The sequence below is a fragment of the Pongo pygmaeus genome, chromosome 9, assembly GCF_028885625.2.
Source record: "Pongo pygmaeus isolate AG05252 chromosome 9, NHGRI_mPonPyg2-v2.0_pri, whole genome shotgun sequence".
NCBI classification, from domain to species: domain Eukaryota; kingdom Metazoa; phylum Chordata; class Mammalia; order Primates; family Hominidae; genus Pongo; species Pongo pygmaeus.
Window position 1 is genome coordinate 127,172,731 of NC_072382.2, and position 23,902 is coordinate 127,196,632.

The following is a 23,902-nucleotide window of genomic DNA, read 5'->3' on the forward strand; positions in this document are numbered from 1 at the left end:
TAAACGAGACTCTCTGAGATTGGAACCCAAGATCATTACTGGAGATTTCAAAGTATAGCCACGGAGGAGACCATGGGGCTATCAGATAATTTGTGCCTTAGGTTTTCAGGGCAATGGAATGGTTAAATGGGTGACTCTTTTGTTTTTGTTTTTGTTTTTTTAATTGAGCCCTCTTATTCACTCTTTCTAGGAAACCAAGAGAATTGCCTTCTGGACCTGGGTCTGGGGAGGAGCTAGAAGGAGGGAGGGGGGCAGGCAGGAAGGGGAAAGGACAGAAGAGGACTCTGGGGCTGTAGGGTCTAAGCTCTCAGTGTCATTGTCACAAACCACGCCTCCCTCACTGCCAGGACCTCCTGCAGAATTCCCCCAATTCCATGTCTGGAGTCTCCAATAACCCCCAGGGGATTGTGGTCCCAGCCTCAGCGCTCCAGCAGGGCAACATCGCCATGACAACCGTCAACTCACAAGTCGTGTCAGGTCGGTGCAAAGACCGGGAAGGGGGATTGTGGGAATTCCCTGGGAGGAGAAAGGGTGGCCCCAAGGTGGTTCCAGGGGTGGGGGTTGTCCTCCACCGAGGGAGGGGCTCCCAGCTCAGTTTCTTGACTAAAGTTTTCTGTAAGTTTATAGATGGTTAGCACCAAGACCCAATTGTGATGGTTTAGAACAAATTTGGGTCAAAATCTCATGAGCCCCTGAGAGGACCAAGTAAGGCTGTTGTCCCTTCCCCGAAGCACCTCCCACCAGAGGCTCTGCCCTAGGCTCTAGACACCATCCCCCACCCACCCATAAAGCAGAAGAGCCATAGCTCGCTACCCAAGGGCTCCAAAGTAGAGGGTCTTTACACGTGAGTGCCAAATGAACTGGGAACCCTGCTTGCCCTCGCTCCTACCCACTCCCATGGCAGGGAACCCCAAAACTGGTTGTCTCCTCAGGTGGAGCCTTATACCAACCGGTTACCATGGTAACCTCCCAGGGTCAGGTGGTCACCCAAGCAATCCCCCAGGGAGCCATCCAGATCCAGAACACACAGGTGAGTGTGTGTAGGTGTGTGCACATGTGCATGGTGTGGGCTAGGGCACCTGTAATCGCTTCTTATCTGCCAGGCACTTTACACGAGTGACTCATTGAATCCTCATCATCCTCTAAGCGGTATCATTACCCTACTTTGCAGATAAGAAGCTGGGTCTTGGAAAGGTTTTATCAACTCCTGGGATTTTGCTGCCTCCCTCCTGGGGTTACATCAAAGGATCCTGCACTTCCTATTCCTGTCTGCAGACTGAGCCGCTGTGTCCCTCAGTGGTAGAGAGTGCACACACAAAGGAAGGGTAGAAAGATGGGAAGTCAGAGTCTGGGATCTGACATTAACTGTGGGATCTCGAATAAGTCACCTAACCTCTCTGAGCCTCAGACTTCTTATTGATAAAAGGGGGATTAATAGCAACTGCACACAGCCTAGCCAACCTACAGGGCTGCTGTGAGAATGAACCACGGCGATGGATAGGAAAGTGCTTTGCAAACTGTAAAGTACCACAGAAATGCTGATAACTACTTGACAGCTTATGGCAAATTCATATCTTCTACTGTTCTCTCTGCATGGCCCTGTTTCCTCTTTCTCTCTTTCTCTCTCTCTCTCTCTCCCTCCCTCCCTCTCCCTCCCTCTCCCCCTTCCCCATCTCTTCCTCCTTGTCCTTCTTCCCTTCTCCCATCACCCAAGCCTCACCTCCACTCTCTGAGGGGCTGGCATGGGCTGAGAGGGAAAGGTGACCTCCCCAGGGCCCTAGGAATAAGCCGGGAAAGGGGCTGGCAGCCGAGCCTGCCGTCGCTATGGCAACAGGTCCCCAGCCGCTGGCCTCACAGGCTGCTGATGCTGATTTTCTCTCCACGTGCCCTGAAGGTTAACCTTGACCTCACCTCCCTCCTGGACAATGAGGATAAGAAGTCCAAGAACAAACGAGGAGTCTTGCCCAAGCATGCCACCAATATAATGCGTTCTTGGCTCTTCCAGCATCTCATGGTGAGTGTGTGTGTCTTGGGGGTGTGGAGTCACGGCATGGGGTTTAAATAACCCACCGTGTGGGTACCAGACTCTGCTGTCGGCTCCAAACCCACAGACAGAGGGCGCGGCTTCGGGGAGAGCTCTCTAATAGGAATGACATCTGGACGCCAGGCCAGGGGGGCTCAGGTGGGGCCTAAAGCTGGAGACCTTCTCTAGTACCTGCTGCTGTTGCTACCTGGAAAAAATGTGGCAACACATGGGGTAATGGGGACAAGCGAATGCTCAAGAGTCAAGTACTGGGCAGGTGTGTCACACTGTTTCATGAACAGAGAGACGGTCACTGCGGGGAGTGGGTGGTTTCTGGTCCAGAGCCCTCCCTCTGCTGCAGCCACGCTCACCATGCCCCTCTCCCATGGAAGAACGTGTTTACTCTGCCAGGACTCCTGAGTCCTCCCCACTGGGTGAGCCAAGTGCTGTGTGGTGGAGATGGGCGCCAAGGCTGGAATCCTGGCTCCTCATGTCACAGCTCAGCTCCAGGACACAGCACTATTTCTTTCATAAGATGCAGCAGCTCCTTTTATAAAATGGCACACTACCTTGGGTTACAGTGGAGTGTTAATAAAGTGCATACTGTGTGATGGTTGCTGTGTGTTTGTGTGCAGCATTAGTTGCAAAAGACAAGCCTTTGGTGGAATGTCAGGGAAGACTTCAAAATTGCAATCTCCTAACACCACTTTCAAGGGCTGTGGCAGTAAATAAAGGCCAGTGACTGTGCTGAGTGTGTATGCGCTGGTGTGTGTGTGTTCTGGGGTGGGGAGGTAGATGCTGTGACCACAGGCGGGCTTCCATTAGTCTGCAAGCTCCTGCCCTGGCATATCAGGACAGACAGACACAGATACAAGACAAATTCCAAGGGACTGAGGATCCATTGGCTGGAGAACTGTGGGAAGAACCAGGAGGAAGAGGAAATCCTTCTCCAGGGAGGAGAAAAATCAAATGAGCCATAGAAACTAATTAGTCCATCAACAGCCCTTTATCTGAAATGGGAGAGCCTTCAGAAGCCATGGAGACCAGGCCTCGGTGGTTCTCAGACTTTAGTGGCAGCAGAAGACTGACTGGGTCTTGGGGGCTCTGATTTGGAAGTGCTGGACCTTCCTGTGCACCCAAGAGACTGGAAGGATTACCTCCTAGCGAGAGATGAGAGCCGGAGCTTGGCATCTCCCCAAAAGTGTTCCCTCGCCTCTGGGGGCGTGGGGCTGCCCCGGTGGTTTGCTGAGTGAGTACATTTTGAAAGCACTGACTGGTCTGAACACCTACAGTTTCCAGATGAGAAAGCTAATTTGGAGAGGAGGGGCTGGAATGCTGGAGTTAAGGTGAGGAGAGGAGGCTGGGGGGACCCCTGTGCCTAGGTGATGAGGCCAGAGGCCCCGCAGCAGGTCCAGCCTCAGGCATCTAAGGAGCAGCTCTGATTCAGTGGCTGGAGTGCACAGGGGGAATGCTCAGGTCTCCTGCCTTTCTGGTTTTCCAAATTGCCTGAGAGCCAGGGGGCTCAGATGGACTCAGTGATGTGTGGGTCCAGTGTCCATGCCACAGCGCCCAGCCTACCTGTGGGAGGAGGGGCTCCCTAGGGAAGGACGCATCTTCTGTGCACTGACCTGGCACAACAGAAATGAAAGCACCACCCTCTCCCAACTGCTAGAGGAGCTAAATCTGGCTCCACTCATTGTGGTGGGTGACATACGATGCAGGGTCACAGGTGTGCTAGAAAGCTCATGGGCTTTTGAGGCAGCTGAACCTGGGTTCAAATCTCAGTGTTACCTTTTACCCTGCAACTTGGTCACACTAGCCTCTTAGGAAGACTGTGATGAAGTAATGAAAGATTGCCAGGACTCTGGCACACTGAATTGCTTAATTAAATGCTCCCTTTCCTTCCCCACCTCCCACTCCCATGCATTTTTGAAGACTGTTGTGAACGTACCTACAACCTCACTTCTGAAGGGGGAGAAAGGCAAGAGGAGAGAGAGGAAGCTGCAAGGCAGATTGCCCTGCCCAGGAGCCCAGGTGTCCAGGCCAGCACCTGCTCACTGACTCCCATCACCCTATCTGTAGCCTTCCCCTTCACTACTTTCCACTCCCCACCTGTAACTTACCCCTGGGAGTCGTTAGCCTGAGACTGGAGGGTCACCCATCTCTGTCCCTCCTGGTCGTGCCTGGCCTCTCACCTGGGACCTCAGTTCATGCCCCGCCCTCTCATCTCCTTCCTTGTGAGCCTCCTTGCAGAGCTCAGGATCCTGTCTTTCCACTCCACGGTCACTTCCACCCAGACTTGGGAAAGCAGAGGAAGGGGAGGTGGAGAAGAGAGGAGGTAGTAGCTGAGCACAGAGTGAGGCAGGACACAGGCTGGCATCTACAGAAAGCACCAGGGATGGGGTAGAGGACTTGCTGAAACGCATGAGGAGGGGCTTTCTGCCCACACTTTCCCACCCACCCCTGTTGCCGTCTCCAGCCTGGCAGTGTGCACAGGTGCAGGTGCCATTCATGAAGCGCTTAACATTGGCAGAGTCCTCCCTCCCACCCGTTCATCGCAGTGGCCTCTAGAGAGGCAAGGGGAGTGGCCACTGGGCCTCTAAAGTCAGAGCTCAGAACTTTGGGACTGAGGGGAAGGAAGAGAATGGGAAGTCCAGGTTGATCTACGGAAACAAGCAGACCCAGCTGTCCTTGGCAGGCCACACCTGGGCCACACAGCCATGCACATGTGGACACACCTTCCCCAAACCTCAGCTGCTTCAGGAAAGAGGCTGTCAAGGCTCTTCATAACTAGGCACAGTAGAAAGAAGACAGGATTTGAAGCTAGACAGATTGAGGCATGAATTGAGGCTCTCCCACTAGCAGTGTGATTACCCTGATTCTATTTCTTTGGAAAAAAAAAAAAAAAAAGAAGCTAATACTTATTTCCCATGGTTGTGAAAATTCAATGAGAAAACGTATATAAAGAGCCAGGCCTAGCACATAGCACTTAAGAAATAAGTTCCCTTTGAATTTTTTAAAACAATGGACCAAGAGCCAGTTTTGGAGGCTGAAGACCCAAAATTTGTGAATATTAATCAGAGGTAGATAGCTGATTTGTTGTTTTCATCTATAACACCTACTGATTTTACTATCATTTGACCCTAAGAGTAATGGACAATACTGTGACTTACCCGTTCTTTGGGTAGGTGTGTGTGCCTCTCTTGCATCTCTAACTCTGTTGTAAATTTCTCACAAATAAGGATCATACATTATATTCCTCTAGGAATTAATTCCCAAGCTTTACAGGATTCATGTATTATTATGTATTAATTATGGAGCTTTACAGGATTTATGAGGTCTTGCACCCCAAAAGAGGTTCCATGGTGACATAAGTTTGGGCCAATCTGAGTTATACAAAGTTTAGCTTTTTTTTTTTTTTTTTTTTTGGTGGTGGGGTACAGAGTCTCACTCTGTTGCCCAGGCTGGAATGCAGTGGCACGATCTTGGCTCACTGCAACCCCCACCTCCCAGGTTCAAGTTCAAGCAATTCTCCTGCCTCAGCTTCCCGTGTAGCTGGGATTACAGGCGTCTATCACCACGCTTGGCTAAATTTTATATTTTTAATAGAGGTGGGGTGTTACCATGTTGGCCAGTCTGGTCTCAAACTCAACCTCAAGTGATCTGCCCGCCTTGGCCTGCCATAGTGTATTTTTTTTATTCCTACAGGATGAAGGGGCATGGTGAATTTGCAAGAGGGGTAAGGTTTGAAGCTTCTCCCAAACTTATGTGAACACTTTTTGTCCCCCTTGGTGTTTTCACTGTTGCTCTGAGGAACAACTCTGAGACTGTAATTCTTGAAAAACACAACTCTAGAGAGACACTGTGTCAGGCCGATAGGAGCTGCTCAGCTTTAGGAAAGAAGAGAGGAAAGGGTATGAAGTAAGGACAGACCTAAATATGCCATCGATGTTCTCACATCCAGCGCAGTTGGGACAATTAATTTGTTGTTGATTGAAAAAATTAGTTTAAAGAAGAAACAACCATTCAAAAGAGATACTATAATTTAAAAGATGGACATACCGTATACATTCATTTGCTAATCTTTTGATACAGGACTAAGGTCTTTTTCTGATTGTTAGTCATCTTCCTTGCATAAGCCTCTCCTATACTGTAACATCTATAAATTCCACCTCAATAGAAAGTGGAATTACAAATTTGACGTTTGGGAACTAATCTGTCCACGAGATCTTTCCAGATTTTTATTATGTATTCCAATCCTTTATGTTTGTCTCATCTGATCCTAACTATTCAGCATTTGTAAGCAAATTTGGGCCTCAAGACTTTTGAAAGCTTTCTACTTATCAACAGCGACTCTTTTTGCACTCATATTTCATTGGTTTACAGAAGAGTTTGTTAAATTACAGAAATTTACATACTTTATTAATAATACATAGAATTGGCATAAACCAGTCTGCATATGAGCACTGCTGACTTTCAGATAAGCAGATAGTGTGGCTAACAGACATTCTACAAAACAGCCTACTCATCTCAAGCATTCGGAGTGCTGCGGACAACAGTTCTAATGATTTACAGAAGTGGAGACAGCATTGATTAATCCACGAACTTTCCTAAATAGGGATTGGTTGTGAGAACGTCTGTAGTAAATACTGGTTGTTCCTGTTGTCTTCTTTCCCTGGGGTATAAGTTTGTATTCTTTGGTTCCCTTTGTCCTGTGTCTGGGGCTTCTTGTCATTTCTACTGTTCTGCAGCACTGGCAGCCACAGAAAAGTATTCAGATGATAGAAGCCTCCTGAGATGGAGGTGAAATCCCAGAGCCTTTTTGCTGTTAGGCTGTGGTGAGATTGCGATGGTTTCATCCATTAGCTGCTCGCCTCTGAGTCCCTGAAGAATCCAGTGACATTTTCTTGCTCTTGCATTTGGCTGAAAGAGGCCACACTCCTGCTGGAAGCAATCATCCCATAGCAGACTCAGGTCGGCCGAGAGCCCATGGCAGACAGTCCTCCTCTTGGAGGGCGGAGAGGTAGGCACTGTTCCCCGTCCCCAGCTTCTACTCCATCCCTTCTGCTCCAGATCCTGGAGTCTTCCTGACCTGCCACGTGATTCTGCTCCTTTCCATCCCAAAATATGACATCTGTCTGTGCTGCTGCCAGCCAAGCACGTGAGCAGCTTTTCAGAATATGCTCTGTGTGCGGGGAGATCCTGGAGACCAGGCCCCAGCAGGCCCTGCCATCCACCAGAGGAGCTGCTTCTGCATTAACTGCTGCAGCGTGCCGGGTTCTGCACTAAACACTTTAACGCATCATCTCATTTAACCCACACAACCACCCTAGGAGGAGGGGATACGATTCGCCTCATTTTACCAGTGACAAAACTGACACTCAAAGAAGGCAACACATTTCTCAAGGTCACATGGATGACAGGTGGCACAGAATTTGAACCTGGACCTATGCAACTGTAAGCTCTAATCTCTTACCCACCACTTTGACCCAAGAAACCACAGACATCTCTTGGCTCCCATGCAAAGTCTAGGTAAAGCAAAGGGGAACCCCAATGCTCAGCGAAGGCATGGAGCCCCATCCTGGGAGAGGTGTAGGGATTTTACATGTCCAGTCCCAGTCTTCAGACCTCACAGCAATGCTGCTTTTGACCTCTCCCCCACCCCCTTCATCACATTCAGAAGCCTGGCGTGGCATCCAGCTGCACTCTGCCATCCACCACCCCATCTTCCATTCAGCCACAAGGAGCTGAGGGCTCACTCCAGGGCCCTCCTGTGAACTTTGCTGTGGTCACAAAAGCTGAGTGCACAAAAAACACCCAGGGCCTTCTCTGTGTGACTTTTCAAATAGAAACATAATTCACGTACCATAAAATGTACCCTTTTAAACTGTGGAATTCAGTGGCTTTTAGTATCTTTAGAGAGTTGTGCAATCATCACTACCATCTAATTCCAGAATATTTTCATCACCCCAAAAAGAAAGGCTGTACCCATTAGCCATCACTCTCCAGCCCCTGGCAACCAAGAATTCACTTTCTGCCTCTATGCGTTGGCCTATTCTGGACATTTCGCATAAATGGAATTGTGGGATTCTCATGTCTAGCTTCTTTTACTTAGGACAATGTATCAGTACTTCATTCCATGTTGTGGTTGAAGAATATTCCATGGTACAGATGTACCACATTTTGTTTATTCATTTATCAGTTGATGGACTTTGGGACTGCTTTCACTTCTTGGCTCATAAGTCCTGCTGCCATGACAGGTATACTCTGCATGATTCTGTGCCTGTTGTTCTCTTAGACCCTGTCAGATGCCCAGCTATCCTTCCCCCAACCTGAGAACCTCACATGCCTGGCTCATTCTGGCTGGGGGGAGGCAGAGCGGCTGCACCCCAGCAACAGCGTGTGCACTGCACAGAGCTCCTGGACAAGGAGGGCATGCGGAGGTGAAGCCCAGCCAGTTGCCTCTGTGCCTCGGCGTTGCCTTTGGTCACTCCACATTCTTTGCATGCCTCACTACCTCCCCTGTGCAGAGCATTGTGTTAAGTCTTGAAGGGATTACGGTCAGCCCTCTGTGTCTATGGGTTCTGAATCCCTGGATTCAACCAACCTTGGATTGAAAATATATTTTTAAGTGGATGGTTGCATCTGTCCTGAACATGTATTGCCTTTTTTCTTGTCATTATTCCCTAAACAACACAGTATAATAATTATTTATGTAGCATTTACATTGTATTCGTTATTGTGAGAAATCTGGAAATGTTTTTAAATATACGGGAGGATGTTTGTAGGTTATATGCAAATACTATACCATGTTATATCAGGGACTTGAGCATCCATGAATTTTGGTGTTCACCAGGGGTCCTGGAAACAGTCCCCCACGGATACTGGAGGTTGACTGTATCTAGCTGTATCTCTGTCAAAGGCCCACCTACGGGACCATCCACACGCCTGACATAGGAATGGCAATGTTTCTTAGAAACCACGTAGCCTATGGAAAGGACATGGTTCCTGGGGCAGGACCTGGGTTGAGTTTTCACCACCCCCTCTATCTAGCTTGGCAAGCTTGGGTGATTGTTTGACCTTGTGAAGCCTCCGTTTCCCCTGCTGTAAAACAGGAGCCACAATATCCAGCTCATAGGTTGTTGTGAGAACAGAATAAGCAGATGGGCAAGAAGGTTCTTTGTCCCGATACAGGCACCGCTACTGCTACAGATGCCTCCAGTCTCACCTTGGGAGTTCCCATAATTGGCCTTGCCTTGGAAAATGCTGAGAGAAACCACAAAACTTTTGGGGAACCTGTGGAGGAAAGCAAGAACCCCTGAAAAAAAAACAAACAAACAAGAAAATGGCTTAGGGAGACTGGCCCATTTTTGTTCCAGAATATCTTGTCTGCTGCCTTTTCCTTTAACTTCCTCATACTGTCTGAAATTCCTCTTGCATACATATTAAGGATTAACTTTTTAAGGAAATTCCACTATTAGAGACCCATTTTAAACTATCCAATCCCTGTAAAAAGCAATGACTATGAAAGGCTGTGAGGCCATCCTTTACTCACAGCTTAGTATGAATTATTTTCAAAAGCTAACTTTACTATTCCTACTCAGCTAAGATCAGCTTCATGGGAAGAATGGGGCCAGGCACAGTGGTAATCCCAGCACTTTAGGAGGCCAAGGCGGGAGGATTGCTTGAGCCTGAGAGTTCGAGACCAGCCTGAGCAACATAGCAAGACCTCATCTGTTTAAAAAAGAAAAATTTTTTTAAAAAAGGCTGGGTACAGTGGCTCACACCTGTAATCATGCCAGCACTTTGGGAGGCTGAGGTGGGTGGATAGCCTGAGTCTAAGAGTTCAAGACCAGCCTTGGCAACATGGCAAAACCCCGTCTCTACTAAAAATACAAAAAAATAGCCAGGCATGGTGGTGGGCACCTGTAGTCCCAGCTATTTGTGGGCCTGAGGTAGGAGGATCATTTGAGCCCAGGAGGTCAAGGCTGCAGTGAGCCCTGATTGTGCCACTGCACTCCAGCCTGGACAACAGAGTAAGACCCTGTTCCCCCCGCTCCCCCCCCACATTTCCCCCAAAAAAGCTGAGTTTTTTATTTAAAAAAAAAAAAAAAAAAGAATGGGGGCCAAGTGTGGTGGCTCACGCCTTTAATCCCAGCACTTTGGGAGGCCGAGGTGGGTGGATCATGAGGTCAGGAGATCGAGACTATCCTGGCTAACACGGTGAAACCCCACTCTACTAAAAATACAAAAAATTAGCCAGGCATGGTGGCGGGCACCTGTAGTCCCAGCTACTCGGGAGGCTGAGGCAGGAGAATGGCGTGAACCTGGGAAGTGGAGCTTGCAGTGAGCTGAGATTGCGCCACTGCACTCCAGCCTGGGTGACAGAGCAAGACTCCCATCTAAGAAAAAAAAAAAAAAAAAAAGAAAAGAAAAAAAATGGGAAGAATGAAGGTTAAAACACTTTCTAACAGCATTTTGAGGAGCCAAGCCAGAATGGGGTTCCAGAGGAGAAGTTTCTAGCAATTGCTCTCAACCTCTCTAAGCCTCTCTATCTTTTGAGAATCTGATGAAAGCTTATTTAGATCATCGTGAACATAGTTTCAGGGCATTTGACCCTGAAGTCGGGGGGGCCAGAGGTCTGAGATTCAGCATGCTGACTGTAGGGTGACACAGACCCCAGGGGCTTGTGAGAAAAGGAACTGGGGCATCATGTCAATAGGGCACAAAAAGGAGACGCTGAAGGTTCACATGCATCAATCATGGAGTCTTCCCCAGTCTAGTTCTGACCCTGAAAGCAGAGAGCAGTCTCTTGCCTGTCCTTCCTGAAGCCCATGGACCCCTCCCCACTTGAACACATATCTTTAACCAAAGTGGCTTTTAGTACTAGCCAGGAAAACTGCCTGTTTTTAGAATAACTTCTGTCTATGAAAAGAAAACATGATCTAAGTTCCAAATAACATATCTCTTCACGAACACCCAAATTTCAGGTATGAGATGTGATTTCAGTACTAAGGGGGTTGATCGTGTAATTGGGGAAATAAATGATAGACATAAGCCAGGAGAGGTCAACCCATGATGTAATCAAGTGCTATTATACAAGCACAGACACTCAAGCGGCTCAAGAGCCAGAAGAGTGTGTCCAGGCCCTAGAATCAGGTTGCAAAAGGTTCTTTGACAATCATCTTCAGAGGGGGCAGGCAGGATGGAGAGATGTTTGTTCCAGTGACTCTAACATGAAGCATGTCATGTGAGTAGCGGCTGAGGGGTCTGGGGATATTTTGTCTGCAGAAAAGAAGACTCGGGCAGCCTGTTCCTTTATGGCAGCATGGTGTAGTGCAAGGAGCAAGGGCTTTGGAGGCAAATAGGCCTGAAGTTGGTCCAAGCTCTAATTTTACTTACTGTGTGATCTGGAACAGGTTAATGAACTTCTCTGATATTGCTTTCCTCTTTATAAAATGGAGATAGAAATGCTACCTATGATGAATAGGATTGATAATATGTTAGAAAACACAGTGCCTGGTGGGTGGCCACGTGTTCATCAGAAAAGCCTTCCTACCCATCAGAGCAAAGGGCTATGCACTGAGCGATGGTGGCTTTGCAGGCCAGCATCTCACATTTTTTATGTCAGCACGCATAGAAAATGATAGCAAACCCACTAGGCTGCTTACGCCCGGAGACCAGCTGGGGAGCCCTTGCTGCTCCAGACTCTGCAAACCACACCCGGGGCTGAGGACATTGCTGTCTGCACACTTATACCTTACTGGGGTATGCTGGCTGAAAAGGGCTGGTGTAAAGGGCTCCTGCCCTGTGGGAGAAGCTAGACACAGAGACCCTGAGAGCTCTGTGTAATCTTGAGATGTTGGTTAACAGGGTTTGGTTGGAGAAGCTGGCATTTGGGCTGGGCCTTATGAAGGATGGCTAGGCTTTAGAATTGGGTAGCAAGAGAAAAAGGAGGGGTCATTTTGGATGACAATTATCTCTTAGATAATCATCAATGCCACTATGATTCGTACTGGCCACAGGGAGTGACCCCTCGCTCCAAGTTGCTGTGGTCATCAAATCCTCTTCACCCCTTATTCTCACTCTTGAAGCCTGGAAATACTGTGGCCCCTTACCCCAGCCATGACTGTCTTCATTCTAGATGCTGTTCAGGCATCTGTGTCTGAAGGCCTTTAGTGTAAGGCTACCAGGAGGAAGGAGGTCAGGCCAGCTGGGTTCTTGGTTACATTTCTCTCTTTGTCCCAGAGAAATCTTAGACCTCAGACTCCTGCCTGTGGGGTGAGGGTGTTTTCTCCACCCATCCTTCACTGTAGGGATCTAGAGAGAAGCTGCCCTCCAACTCCCCAGGAGTGATGTCTGACTGTCGGAGGCATCCCCTGGTGTAGCGCTGTCCCAGGGTGTGTGCCCCGCTGGCAGTGAGTCCCCAGGGAAGGAAGAATTGGATTGATGCTTCTCCATCCAAGACTGAGCCTTGTCGACAACAGGCAAGTCAGCTGCAGGGCTGCATGGAGGAGCTGAAAAGGGAAGGTGTGCAGGAGACCCCTGGGTTGCACTGAGCCCCAGGACGCCCCAGAGGGCTGCAGCTCTAAGAGAGTCTACCTGAAAAATGGCTGCAGGAGATTTACAACCTCACAGCATTCCCCAAGAAGCTTAAGACCCAGGTTAGGATAAAATGTCCCCATCATAGTACACAGGGGCTGGGGCATGCGGCAAATAAAACCCGTTAGAAAAAATGAGCGTATTTGTACGCTCACAGAAGGGGCTGCTGGGAGGCTCCTGCCATCTGCCAGGAAACAACCTGTGGCTTCTTCAGAGACACAGCCACATGCGTCAGGCCACAGATTTATTTTATTTGTTATTTATTTAACAAACACTCACAGAGTACACTAAGCACTGTTCTAAATAGCTTTCATATATTAACTCATTTACTGGTACTGATCAGTTTAGCTACACACACTCACATATATATATATACAGATACGTATATACGTATGTATATACACATATATACATATATACTCATTTAATTCTTATAGCAACCTTGAAGCAGGTGGAATTATCTCTCCCATTTTACAGAAGAAGAAACTAAGTAATTTGCCCAAGGTCTCACGCTGGTTAGAGACAAGACAAGGATTCAAACCTGGGCAGTCTGACTCTAGAGTCCGTGTTCTCACCTACTTCCAACAGTACTGCCTCCAAGTCCTCTTTAGAGAGGTGACCAGTGTGCCTTAATGGACTCTTAAGTACCCCCTTTTTCTCTTCCACATCCTCCCTGAATATACGTTCAACAATAATTGAAAAAGCAGCATTATTAGTGAGTAGAGCAACCTGCCTCTGGGTGGAGCTCCTGAGGGGTCCGATCACTGATGCTTTCCCCACTCACCTTTAACCTGCAGATGCCCACAGGAAATGGTGAGAAGTACCAGTTACTCCGAAGGCCCCATGTTCGTTCATTCAACAGATGCGTACTGAACACTTACTACATGCCACACATTTTTCCTTGGTGCTAGTGAGGTAGGGTTGAAAAGAAAGACATGGTCCCTTTTCTCAAAACACTTGCAGCCTGCCCCTTGGGGCGACAGGTAACTACACAGATCCAAAGCCCTTGTAGTAGGAAGAATCCTAGATAGGGCAAGCGCTCAGAGCTCATAGAAGGGGCATCCGAGAGGGCTTCACTTATCAGGGATGGGGATGGGGAGGAGGTTAAGAAGGACCCATCTTGCTGGCATTGTGAAGGATAGATTGACACAGAAACCAGAGGGAAAGAGAATAGTTTTGAGATTGCAGGAAGGTAAAGAATGGGACAGCAGTGTGTCTTCACAGTGGAAAACTACACAGTGATTAAAATGAACAGTTACAGTTAAAAAGAACCAGTGTGGATGAATGATTCCATTTACATCAGGTTCAAAAACCTGATGTCAACCAGGCCATCATGTTTAGGATGTAACACAGATAGCAAAGCTATAAAGAAAAGCAAGAAAGTGGTTACTGTAAAAGTCAAGAGATCTTTGGAGAGGTGTTTGGGGGGACAGAAGGGGGTTTGTGGGGTGCTGGTAGTATCCTATTTTTTTGACCTGGGGATGGTTACATGGGTGTTTGCTTTTCTTCATACTTTTCTGAGTGTTCACAGTTTTAAGGGGAGCAGAGATAAAAATGAGAGCAAAAATAAAAGAACGGAAAGCCTGAGCAAGGGTAATGACTACAGAAAGAGAAGTTTCTTGGGTGACTTATTGTGCTTCTCTTCATTCTAAAAGGCTTTTTTGTTTTTCCATTTTAACATCTCTGAAATTGGGTACATCCCACCATCAGTGATCTCTTAGATGTGATGGAATGTGGTCGTTTTGGGGCCCCCACCATCCTGGCTGCCTTCCTCTGGGTCTCTGGCCCTCCTAGAGTGGAACCACCCCAGAGTGGTGGCTGGCAGCAGCCCATGGCCCCACAGCTGTCAAGAGGGAGAGGAAGGGGGAAAGCGTGTGGTGGACTCCGGTGCAGCGCTGCTGATGGCAGGAAACCTAATGGAAGCTCGCTGATACGAATCAGGCTCCATTCCCCCCTCCACCAGCACCTCAGTGTCTATTGACACTGACAGGCTGCGGCTTCCCATCTGCTGTGTCCCTTGGTGACCTGGCTCACCTCGTGGTGAGATCTACATGGCTAGGAGGTGGAAGGACAATTGCCAACGGGCTGTGCGTGAAATAAATGTCCAGGGACCTGTGAACCAGAACTGGCTTAGCTTCCTCCTGAACCAGCCCCTGGGCAGAACTCACTCTTTCAATTGAAAGATGCTTTTAGCATCAGTTTAGTCCAGAGGAGGGTTGTGTTATGGGGCTATAAAAGGAGGTATCAGAGAGATGGGAAAGAGTTGAGGTCAGATTTCAGCGGAACTTCCTGGTGGCAACTACAGTGCCATGAGACACCTACTTGGTGTAAATACCATAATTCCCTTCTCTAGAGTCCTTGAGTATTCAACTAGATGATGCCAGGAGGCTTCAGTGCATCGCGCAGAGCGAGTCAATGGAGCACACAGGCTTACCCTGCACTATCTCATTAAATCATCCCCATGGCCAAGAGGTAGTCACTGTTTTGCTATTTCCTTCTAAGGATGGAAGACATAAAACAAACAAAGGTCACTTGCGTGTGCCAAGGTCACACAGTGTTAAGGGGTGGGTCAGGACTTGATCCCATCTCTGAAGGTCCTTTACTCTCTGGCAGCACTGCCCAGTCGTGTGAGGCTCCAGCTGTCCCTGAGAAGGCTCTGTCATCTTCTAGTCTGTTCTGTACCTCTTTTTCTTTTTCTTTTTTTTTCCTTGCTTTTCATGAGCTGTGTATACTTCTTTTTCAAGGAAGGATTGTCTACTTCCAGAGAGCTACTGTTTGGGCCCTTCTCTTCCAACTCCAGGGAGTTCCCTCCAATAATGATCAGAGAGCAGCCACTGTGGCTTGATGGTTTGCCGTAATCTCATTTGATTCTTCTTCCCATCCTTGGCCCCAAGCCTGGCCAGTTGTGCTAAAAGTAGCGCTGACCCAATCGTGGTCTGTCCAGAGGCCAGGACTATTTTGACTCTGTCCTCAGGAATCATGTGGTCTGAGGAATGTACAAGCTGGACTGCTCCCATGATCACTCATGTGGTGCCAGGAATGTTCTGGCTGACACACCTGTCCCCAAAGCTGCTAAACGCTGCTACTTACCCCACAGTCCCCACAGCGTGCGTCCTGAGATACTGGTTCCAGGAGGGATAGGTGGTGAGGACTTGCACCAGGGGGTGGTTAGGGGCTTTCTATCCTCATTCATAAGAGAGCAACCAGCCAGTTTTGGGTGGCATTGCCTCTCATAGCTCCCCACTGGACTGGAGCATGTTAATCTGTGTATTTGTGACATTCACTCAGAATGGGGGCCCGACAACAGAAGCCTCCTTAGAGAGAGCAAACATTATTCTTCCAAGGAAGGCTGGAGGATTTCCTTCTCTGGAGGCCGTTAACAGTAGAAGAACTTTTCCTCCTACTGGCTTAAATATAAGTCCTAGTGCAAGGCTCCTGCCTGGAACATCATCCTCTCCTCTACTAGAATGGCTTTGCCATTCTTCAAAGTCCAACTGAAATCCCCTTCCCTAAGGACTTCCTTCTTTTGTCACCAGAGGGTTACTTAGCACAGACTTCCCATTAATAGAGAGGCTTTTTCCTCCTATTTTTCTTTCCATCTAGTCTGTGAGTTCTTAACTTCAGATACCTTTTGCTTGCCAGCACCCAGGATGCGGCAGATGCCCAACAGTTGTGGGCTGGTGAACCGGCACAGCCAGCACGGCCACTAGCTCTGCTCAAGAAACAAGTCTGCATCTCCTTATTGTGCTAGTTAATTCCTCAGTTCCCTACACAATCCTTCAACATTGGCCTCTTTGCCTGTCTGCACACTGTGCCTGGTCTGCACACCGGAAATAAACAATGTCTAATAAGATGGGGTCCCTGCCTTAGAGAAGCTCATGGCCTAGCTGGGGACACATATCTTGCCATCTAGTGGGCAAAAAGCAATCATTCAGAGGCCACAGTGACCAACATTGCCTCAGGGAGTCGGGAAGGGCCTTGCAGAGGCTGTGATCTGTGGCAGGCCCTCACAGAAGCTCAGAAAGGCACGCGAGAACAGGCAGGAGGAAGCGTGCTCCAGAGGAGGGCCAGCACGTGCGAAGGCATGGAGGCATGAAAGGCCCTTGCACCCGGGAAGCCCAAAAAATCACCATATTTTTGCTGCATTTTGTCTACAGACCGGCTGGCTATGGACAGGGAGGCTGCTTGGCTCTTCCCCACAAATAGAGGGGTTGGAGCCAGGCACTAGGGCTTAACCCCAGAAGGTGTCAGAGCTCCCACAGTCCCTGCCCCTCTGCCCCCTGGGGCCGTCTGCACTCTCTCCTCCCATCCTCCCTCCACTCCTTCCCAATTAGAATGAAGATTGGCTCCTGTAATGCTGATGTGCCTTCTTTCTTGTTAGAATCTTAATCTTGTATTAATCACAAGTCCCAGCTGCCTTGGCATGGTGGTCAGGATCAGAGGTTTGAATTAAAGCAACACGTGGTCCTGATCGCTTCGTATGGGGGATGCTGAGGCAGAGGAGAGGCTGCTCCTCCTTTTCCACTGATAATGCGAGTACCACCAAGGCTGCTGATCACAACCTTTTCCCTCAGAAAGTTTTAAGCACCTTGTAACACCCCCTGATAATAATAGTATTGGTACCTTTTATTGAGCATTTTACAAGTATAATTTCATTTATTTGTTAGATGACTTGATGATGTGTAGTTAAGTGACGTGCCTGAGATTTCACAGCTAGTCGTAATAGAGACAGATTTTGAGACCTCCCATCTCAGGGACCTTAGACAGCTCAAGCACCACTTTCTAATACCACTTCAATCAAAAGGAATGATTTTAGCCTGAGGATGCTGGATGGCTTGATCTTCTGCCATAAGAGCCCCCAAACCTCCTCTAGCTTCCAGAACAAAACTCTGACTTATTCAGACGTTCGCCACACCTTAATTGCATGCCTCCTGGGTGCCAGGCACTGGGCTGTTTCCTGAACAAGTCCTAGGGATGCATAGACTCAGCCATCATGTGGCCTCCCTCCCAGTGGGGTCAGGACTCTCTTCCCACTGCCACCCAGAGCCTTCTCATTCTTTAATGTGACATGTTCAGTCTTCCCCACCACTCTGGCCAGCACCTATTTCTCTCCTACTTCTTAGCCTCTACAGTGCTCATCACCCAAACCACAGCATCCAGTGCTGTGCTTTTGCTTTCCTTCACTCAGCAGGCATTTGTATGTCATTTGTATGTGGAAGGCACTGGGGATACATTCAGTATCCCGGTGCCGTCATGAAGCACAGTCTGAGAGAGGGAGACAGATACGTAGTCAGTGCATGGGCTGCAGCATGCGGGGGACTTGAGAGAGACACCTGCCCTGCTCTCTTTCTCACCTCCACTCAGTCCTGTAAAGTGGCATTGTGAAGCAATGGAAGAAAGACTGGACCCAAATCGGAAGACCTGAGCTGGTGCTACCATCTGAGGGACGCTGGAGGAGTCATTCCGTCTCTTCATCTGCAAAGTGGGAATAACAATACCTAACTTGCCTGCCTTTCAGAGTTTTAATGATGTGCTTTATTAAATAAAATGATGATTTTTTAATGAATAAAATGCATGAAAGCATTTTACAGGTTATAAAGCACTATACAAGTAGTACTCTTCTGTCTCCTAGCCATGCCTAGCATAAATCTGGGCACATAGTAGATATTCAGTAAATAGCAGTTAACTGAAATTGATCCATTCACCCCGCTTACCACTTTCTACGGGCGTTTGAGGCAATGCCTGCCCCTGCCTGCTGGGGGCAGCAGTGAGGATCAAGTGAGAAAGGACGTGCCTTGGAAGCTGTCTGTACTGAACCATCTTGGTCTTGGGAAACCTCCCTAGGTCCCCATTGTGGGGGCTCAGCTGAGGGCTGGACAGCCCGGGATGTGGAGTCTCGGGCATGGAGCAGCCTTCCTCCAAGCCCTAGGTCCATTCTCTGTGGGGAGCAAACATGACACTTCCCCAGTTTTGGTTCCCAAACCACTCGGGCCGCCTGGCTCAGGATAGTGCCGATGGCGTGGGCACAGTCTCTCGGCGGGGCCAGATCAGCATGTGCCCAGCCCTCATTAGCCTCCACCTCTCGTTTCAGCACCCCTACCCCACGGAGGATGAGAAGAGGCAGATCGCAGCCCAGACCAACCTCACCCTCCTGCAAGTAAACAACTGGTGAGTTTGCATCACCTGCACGCCGGCTCCCAGATCCAGGGGCCACCTTCTGGGCAGGGGAATGCATAGCAGGGAAAAGAGACTCGAATGCCAGGATCTGCCTCAATCTCAGCCCAGCTACCATGCCAGTCCCCCCATTTAGGCTAGAAGCAGAAAGCAAGAATCAACACTGGCACCTGTGGCTTCATCTGCAGCTTCTCAGCGCCCTCTGCTGGGACATTGTGTCAGGCACATCCCTGGAAGCTTCTTGAGGAATAGCAAACCCACACCCACCTGAGCACCCAGCCCACCTGCACTTCAGAGAGCGACAGGATTGCCCGCATCTGTGCACTGGAGGCCAGTGGTCATCTGGTCTACCCCACCCCCATGTGAACTGAGACTAAAACTTGTTGCAAAGCTGGGAGTTGGGAGAGGGAGGAGGAGTAGCCATTCTGACCCCACAGGGATCTCGGCTTTCCCAGTCTCTGTGCCTGGCTGGGCTGTCAGGGGAGCTCAGAGAGCAAGGTCTGGCTGGATGGAAGTAGACCCCAGAGTTGAGGGCCATGATCCGAGCCCTTGGCTCTCTGGAGAGAAGTCAGAGGTTAGTGCCTGTAACTACCAGGCTCTCCTCCTCTGTTCAACCTGGAAGGTCTTGAGCAGGGATTTCTGACCCCCATGCATTCTTCCCGTAAGACTTTGCAGTTACCAAGCCCCAGGAAATTTCATGAACTTCTCAGTACCCAGGGCCCTTCTCCCTGCCGGGCTTTTACATCCGGGATGGGAACCCCGGTCTGCTCTGTGTAATGGAGTCTGAAGGCAGCTTCACCCTCCCTGCCCCCACCCCAAGGCCATGCAGGTGATGACTAACCAGGTCTCCACTTTACCTCTGGGCAGGTTCATCAATGCCCGGAGGCGCATCCTGCAGCCCATGCTTGATGCCAGCAACCCAGATCCTGCCCCCAAAGCCAAGAAGATCAAGTCCCAGCACCGGCCCACCCAAAGATTCTGGCCCAACTCCATCGCTGCGGGGGTGCTGCAGCAGCAGGGCGGTGCCCCAGGGACAAACCCCGATGGTAAGAACTGGGGCTGAGTGCACCCTAGACAAGGGCTGGGGGTGCTCCTGGAGCTTCTTCAGGTCAAGCTGTGCAAAGATTCAAGGGCTATCTCCTTACCTGGGCTCCCATCGCTGCTCTGCCACAGTGATTATCTCTCCCCAAAGCCCTAAAGAAGGGGATGTTTTTGTACATAATTTAACAGACCAGATGCACTCTCATAAAGAAAAGCGGGAGTTGGTGGTCTCGCAAGTCAGTAACTGCTCAGCAGAGCCCCCCATGTCCGCACCCATCTGAGTTCCTTAGCACCAGTCAGTATCTGCACAGCTCTTCAGGAGCCAAGGCCATCTATAAATATCAAGGCAGGCAGCTGGCTCGTGAAGAGGCCAGGAAGAGCTCTGTTTTCCCAGCCTCTCCATCACACCCTCCATATACACTTTTCTAATTGCCAGTCGCCTAGTGTACAATGAATAATTCAATGAGCCAGGCATTTTATAGCTTGGCACATGAAGACAGCTCTGTATGGGGAGTGGAGCGTAGGTGCACACGTGTATGTGTATGGTTGCACACAGGTTCCTTTGTGATGAGCCATCATCTTATGGGTTATGATGGGGAAAAAAAAAAACAGATTTAGGGGGCTAGACCAACCTGGGAGAAAATTCCAACTCTGTCATCACTGACAATGTCATCTTGAGCTAATGACTTAACTGTCTGAGACAGAATGGGGATAATAATACCTGCCTTACAGAATTGTTAGAAAGTCATAAGTGGCCAACACATAAAGAAAATGCGCAGTGAATGGTGGCTGGGAGTGCTGCTTCCTGAGATGGGGCAGGGAGTAGCTAACTAGTGAATGGATGGGAGACTTCATACCAGGGCATTGTCTAGCTCAGGCTTGGACAGCTCTAAAAACGAGGAGTTCACTGCTCTATGAGCCAGTCCATTAAACCCTGTCCAACACAGAGGTGCTGGCCCTGACCAGCAGCCCCTGCCTCGTCCTGACCCTTAATTTCTCTCGCAGGTTCCATCAACTTAGACAACCTGCAGTCCCTGTCCTCAGACAATGCCACCATGGCCATGCAGCAGGCTATGATGGCTGCACACGATGACTCATTGGATGGGACAGAAGAGGAGGATGAGGATGAGATGGAAGAGGAGGAGGAGGAGGAGCTGGAGGAGGAGGTCGATGAGCTGCAGACGACGAATGTCAGCGACCTGGGCTTGGAACACAGTGACTCCCTGGAGTAGTCGGGCAGCCCAGATGGCACTGATCACCGAGCAGGAGAGGAGTGTCGCCGGGAGGCCTTCAGGGTGGGGGGGAAGGGGACATGGGCAGGAAGCACTGAGGGAGGCAGGAAGCCCTAGCTTCCCCAAATCAGTAGCTTGAAGAAAGGCAGAGGAGACACCTGTTCCTTCCCAACCACCGAGCTTCAATGAGGACCCCAGCCCCACTTCCCTGGAACTGCCGAGGACTCTGTTTGGCGGGGCCAGTCGAGCAGCCTGTATGGAAAGACAGGACTGAGATCTGGACTCACCAAATCCCTGAGGACAGATGGCACCCATGGCCCCCACCCACGGAAGGACTTGAGTTGTTTACAAGCCCTGCACTGTGAGGCAGATTGGTGCTGTTCGCAGAGTAGGCCTTTGCCCGGGGGCAGACTTAGAAGGAAGGGGAGAGACAAAGGGGGACTGAGTTTCATCCCCAGAAGGTTCTCAGCTCCTTTGACAGACATTCAAGGGCAGGAGGGAGCCCCAAAGCATAACCAGTGGCCAGAGGAGTGGGAGGGCCTGAGGCATCACATCTTGCAGATCAGAATGGGATGGAATCCACCAGGCTCCAGCTCATCCCTCCAAGGCCCTGTCTCTGCGCACAGCAACCATGGACATGGGAGAGAGGGATGGGAGCCACAGTGCCCTTCACTCTCTCCTGGAAACAAATTGTAAGCTGGTGGGCTCAACCTGTGGGAGGTTAAGAGGAGTCCCTTCTGGGTTGACTCCAGGAGCCAAGGAGATGGCAGACCCTGGGCTAGGAGCCATATCGAGGTGACTTTGAGGCAACAGCTGTCCCTAGGTGGTCACAGAACTTAGCTCCTGTAACAACAGGACAATGGTGTTTTACCCTAGATGTTCCCACCCTCAGCACTCCACGCCCTCCATAGACCTTCAGAGAAGGCGAAACCAGGTTATCTGGGAATCTTTCCACCCCGCAGGTCGCCACGGCCGTCCCTCTGCTCCCAGGCTGGCTCCATCCGCCTCCAGGTTCCTTTCTTCATTCTGTCCTTCAGGGAAGGCAGAAGAAACATTGGAAAGCATCTAGTCCAGTGGGAAGCCAGGGGTTGGAGAAGGTGCTACATCCCTCTTCCCATCAATATCCCAAATGTGGGGGAGGTCCCAGAGAATGGCACCCAAGAGCCTGTGGGAATGCCCACCCCACCCACCCCATCCACCCTGCTGTTCTAACCCTGCTGTCCACAGCCCTGGAGGAACTGGGGCTCCTGGAAAGAGGAGGAGGCTCTCCACTGTCCACCCTAACACATACCCTCCCACCCACCTTCCATACCCCCTTGGTTGGCACGCTCTCCTCTCGTTCTGTCTCACCCCATGGCTGTGAATGACAGGACAGGTCACACGTGTGTTTTCCATTGGGTTTAATTTAATGGACGTGCAGTTTCATTTGTAAATTGTGCATTAGCCATCTCCTTCAGTGGCAGGATGTGAGTGGCTACCTGGCTCAACTGGAGGGGACCCTCGGGGCCCTCTGGGGCTTCCCCTCCCCCACCTGGTTGGGGTAGAGCAAAAGGATGGTCACTCTTCCGAGGTCTCCCTGAAATGAATGTATTTCTCCCCCCAAAAGAGCTGATATTTAATGTTTTAATAGGGATTTTTGAGAAACAAATAACCTTATTTATAATCTGGGTGATCCAATCATTTTTTACTCCCTTTTGATGCCATACATAGAGGAAAGTCTAGCTTTTTTGGCGTGAGACTTTTGGAATGTGCAGTGGGATAAAATGCGTTTCCTTTTCTGGTTCGTTTTTCTTGTTAACACGTGCACAGACACACACACACACACACACACACACACACACACACCACACACACACACACACACACACACACACACCACACACACACACCCCCACCGTTCCACTCACCACCTGGACAGGCGTCCCCCAGCACGGACACACTGGCACACAGGTGCCCACATCTCTTCCTCTCATCCCCTCCACCTGCCTAATGTTATGCAACCTCCTTCTGATGTATCCACCAAACCAGTACTGAATGTGGCCGAGACGTTTTCAGTAAATCTGATTACCTACCGTCTGTGGTTGCTGTGGCAATCCTTTGCTCTTTTCGTGGGACCCGAGGCCAGACAAAATTTGGAGGCCTCCGTATACATACCTGACTACCCAGGGAAGGGGACAAGGTAGATGTGCGTCCTGCGTAAGCTCAGCAGCCCAGTCTGGGGAGGAAGAGCCGATTTCAGCACACTCAACTTGTGTGCGGCCAGTTGTAAGGCAGAGGTAGGGAGAGAAGGCAAGGAAGCTCTGCACTGCCCTCTCCTGACAGCTTCCCCCACTACAGCGGAAGCCATGAATCTGGTCCCTTTTGTCCACCATACTCCACCTCCCTCAAAGCCTTCTGCTTTCCCGTCTCCATTCTCGGCCTTGAATCCCAGGGGTCAGCACCATAATCCCCCAGGCAAGAAGAAACTCGGGCAGCTGATCTCCCCACAGAAGTGAGAGGCAGGCCTTCTTGTCACCTCCAGACGAGAGGGTACCTTCCTTAGCCACACTTGCTGAGAGGTCTGGGGCATCTGTTTAGAAGCAGGAGGGGAGTGCCTTGTTCACGTTCAGGAATGCTAGAGAGTTTGCACGTACTGACAGTCACCCCATGGCCAGCTGGAAGACAGGGAAGCCAGTGGTTGGTTACACAGGCAAAGTGGGCTCTGAGCAGCTCTGGTAGAGTTCCCTGCATCACTGCCCTCAGGGAGCCCAACCTCCCTCCCGCTCCTCACACCTGGAGAGAGTTCTGCAAACTCAACAGAAACCCCGCCTCTCTGGGTAGAGGAAGAAAA

The 23,902-nt window shown here is 49.8% G+C and overlaps 1 protein-coding gene across 3 annotated transcripts in view; it reads left to right on the forward strand.

Annotated features, from left to right (window-relative positions):
* Positions 1-23,148, forward strand: part of PKNOX2 (PBX/knotted 1 homeobox 2) — a 266,903-nt gene extending 243,755 nt beyond the window's left edge. For all 3 annotated transcript variants that reach the window (XM_054439917.2, XM_063671572.1, XM_054439915.2), the window contains 6 exons: positions 348-477; positions 933-1,030; positions 1,895-2,014; positions 18,717-18,793; positions 19,667-19,845; positions 20,846-23,148. In XM_054439917.2, coding sequence (XP_054295892.1) covers positions 348-477; positions 933-1,030; positions 1,895-2,014; positions 18,717-18,793; positions 19,667-19,845; positions 20,846-21,072 — 831 coding nt within the window. In that variant the 3' untranslated portion in view covers positions 21,073-23,148. The remainder of the gene's footprint in view (positions 1-347; positions 478-932; positions 1,031-1,894; positions 2,015-18,716; positions 18,794-19,666; positions 19,846-20,845) is intronic.
* The last annotated feature ends 754 nt before the right edge of the window (positions 23,149-23,902 follow it).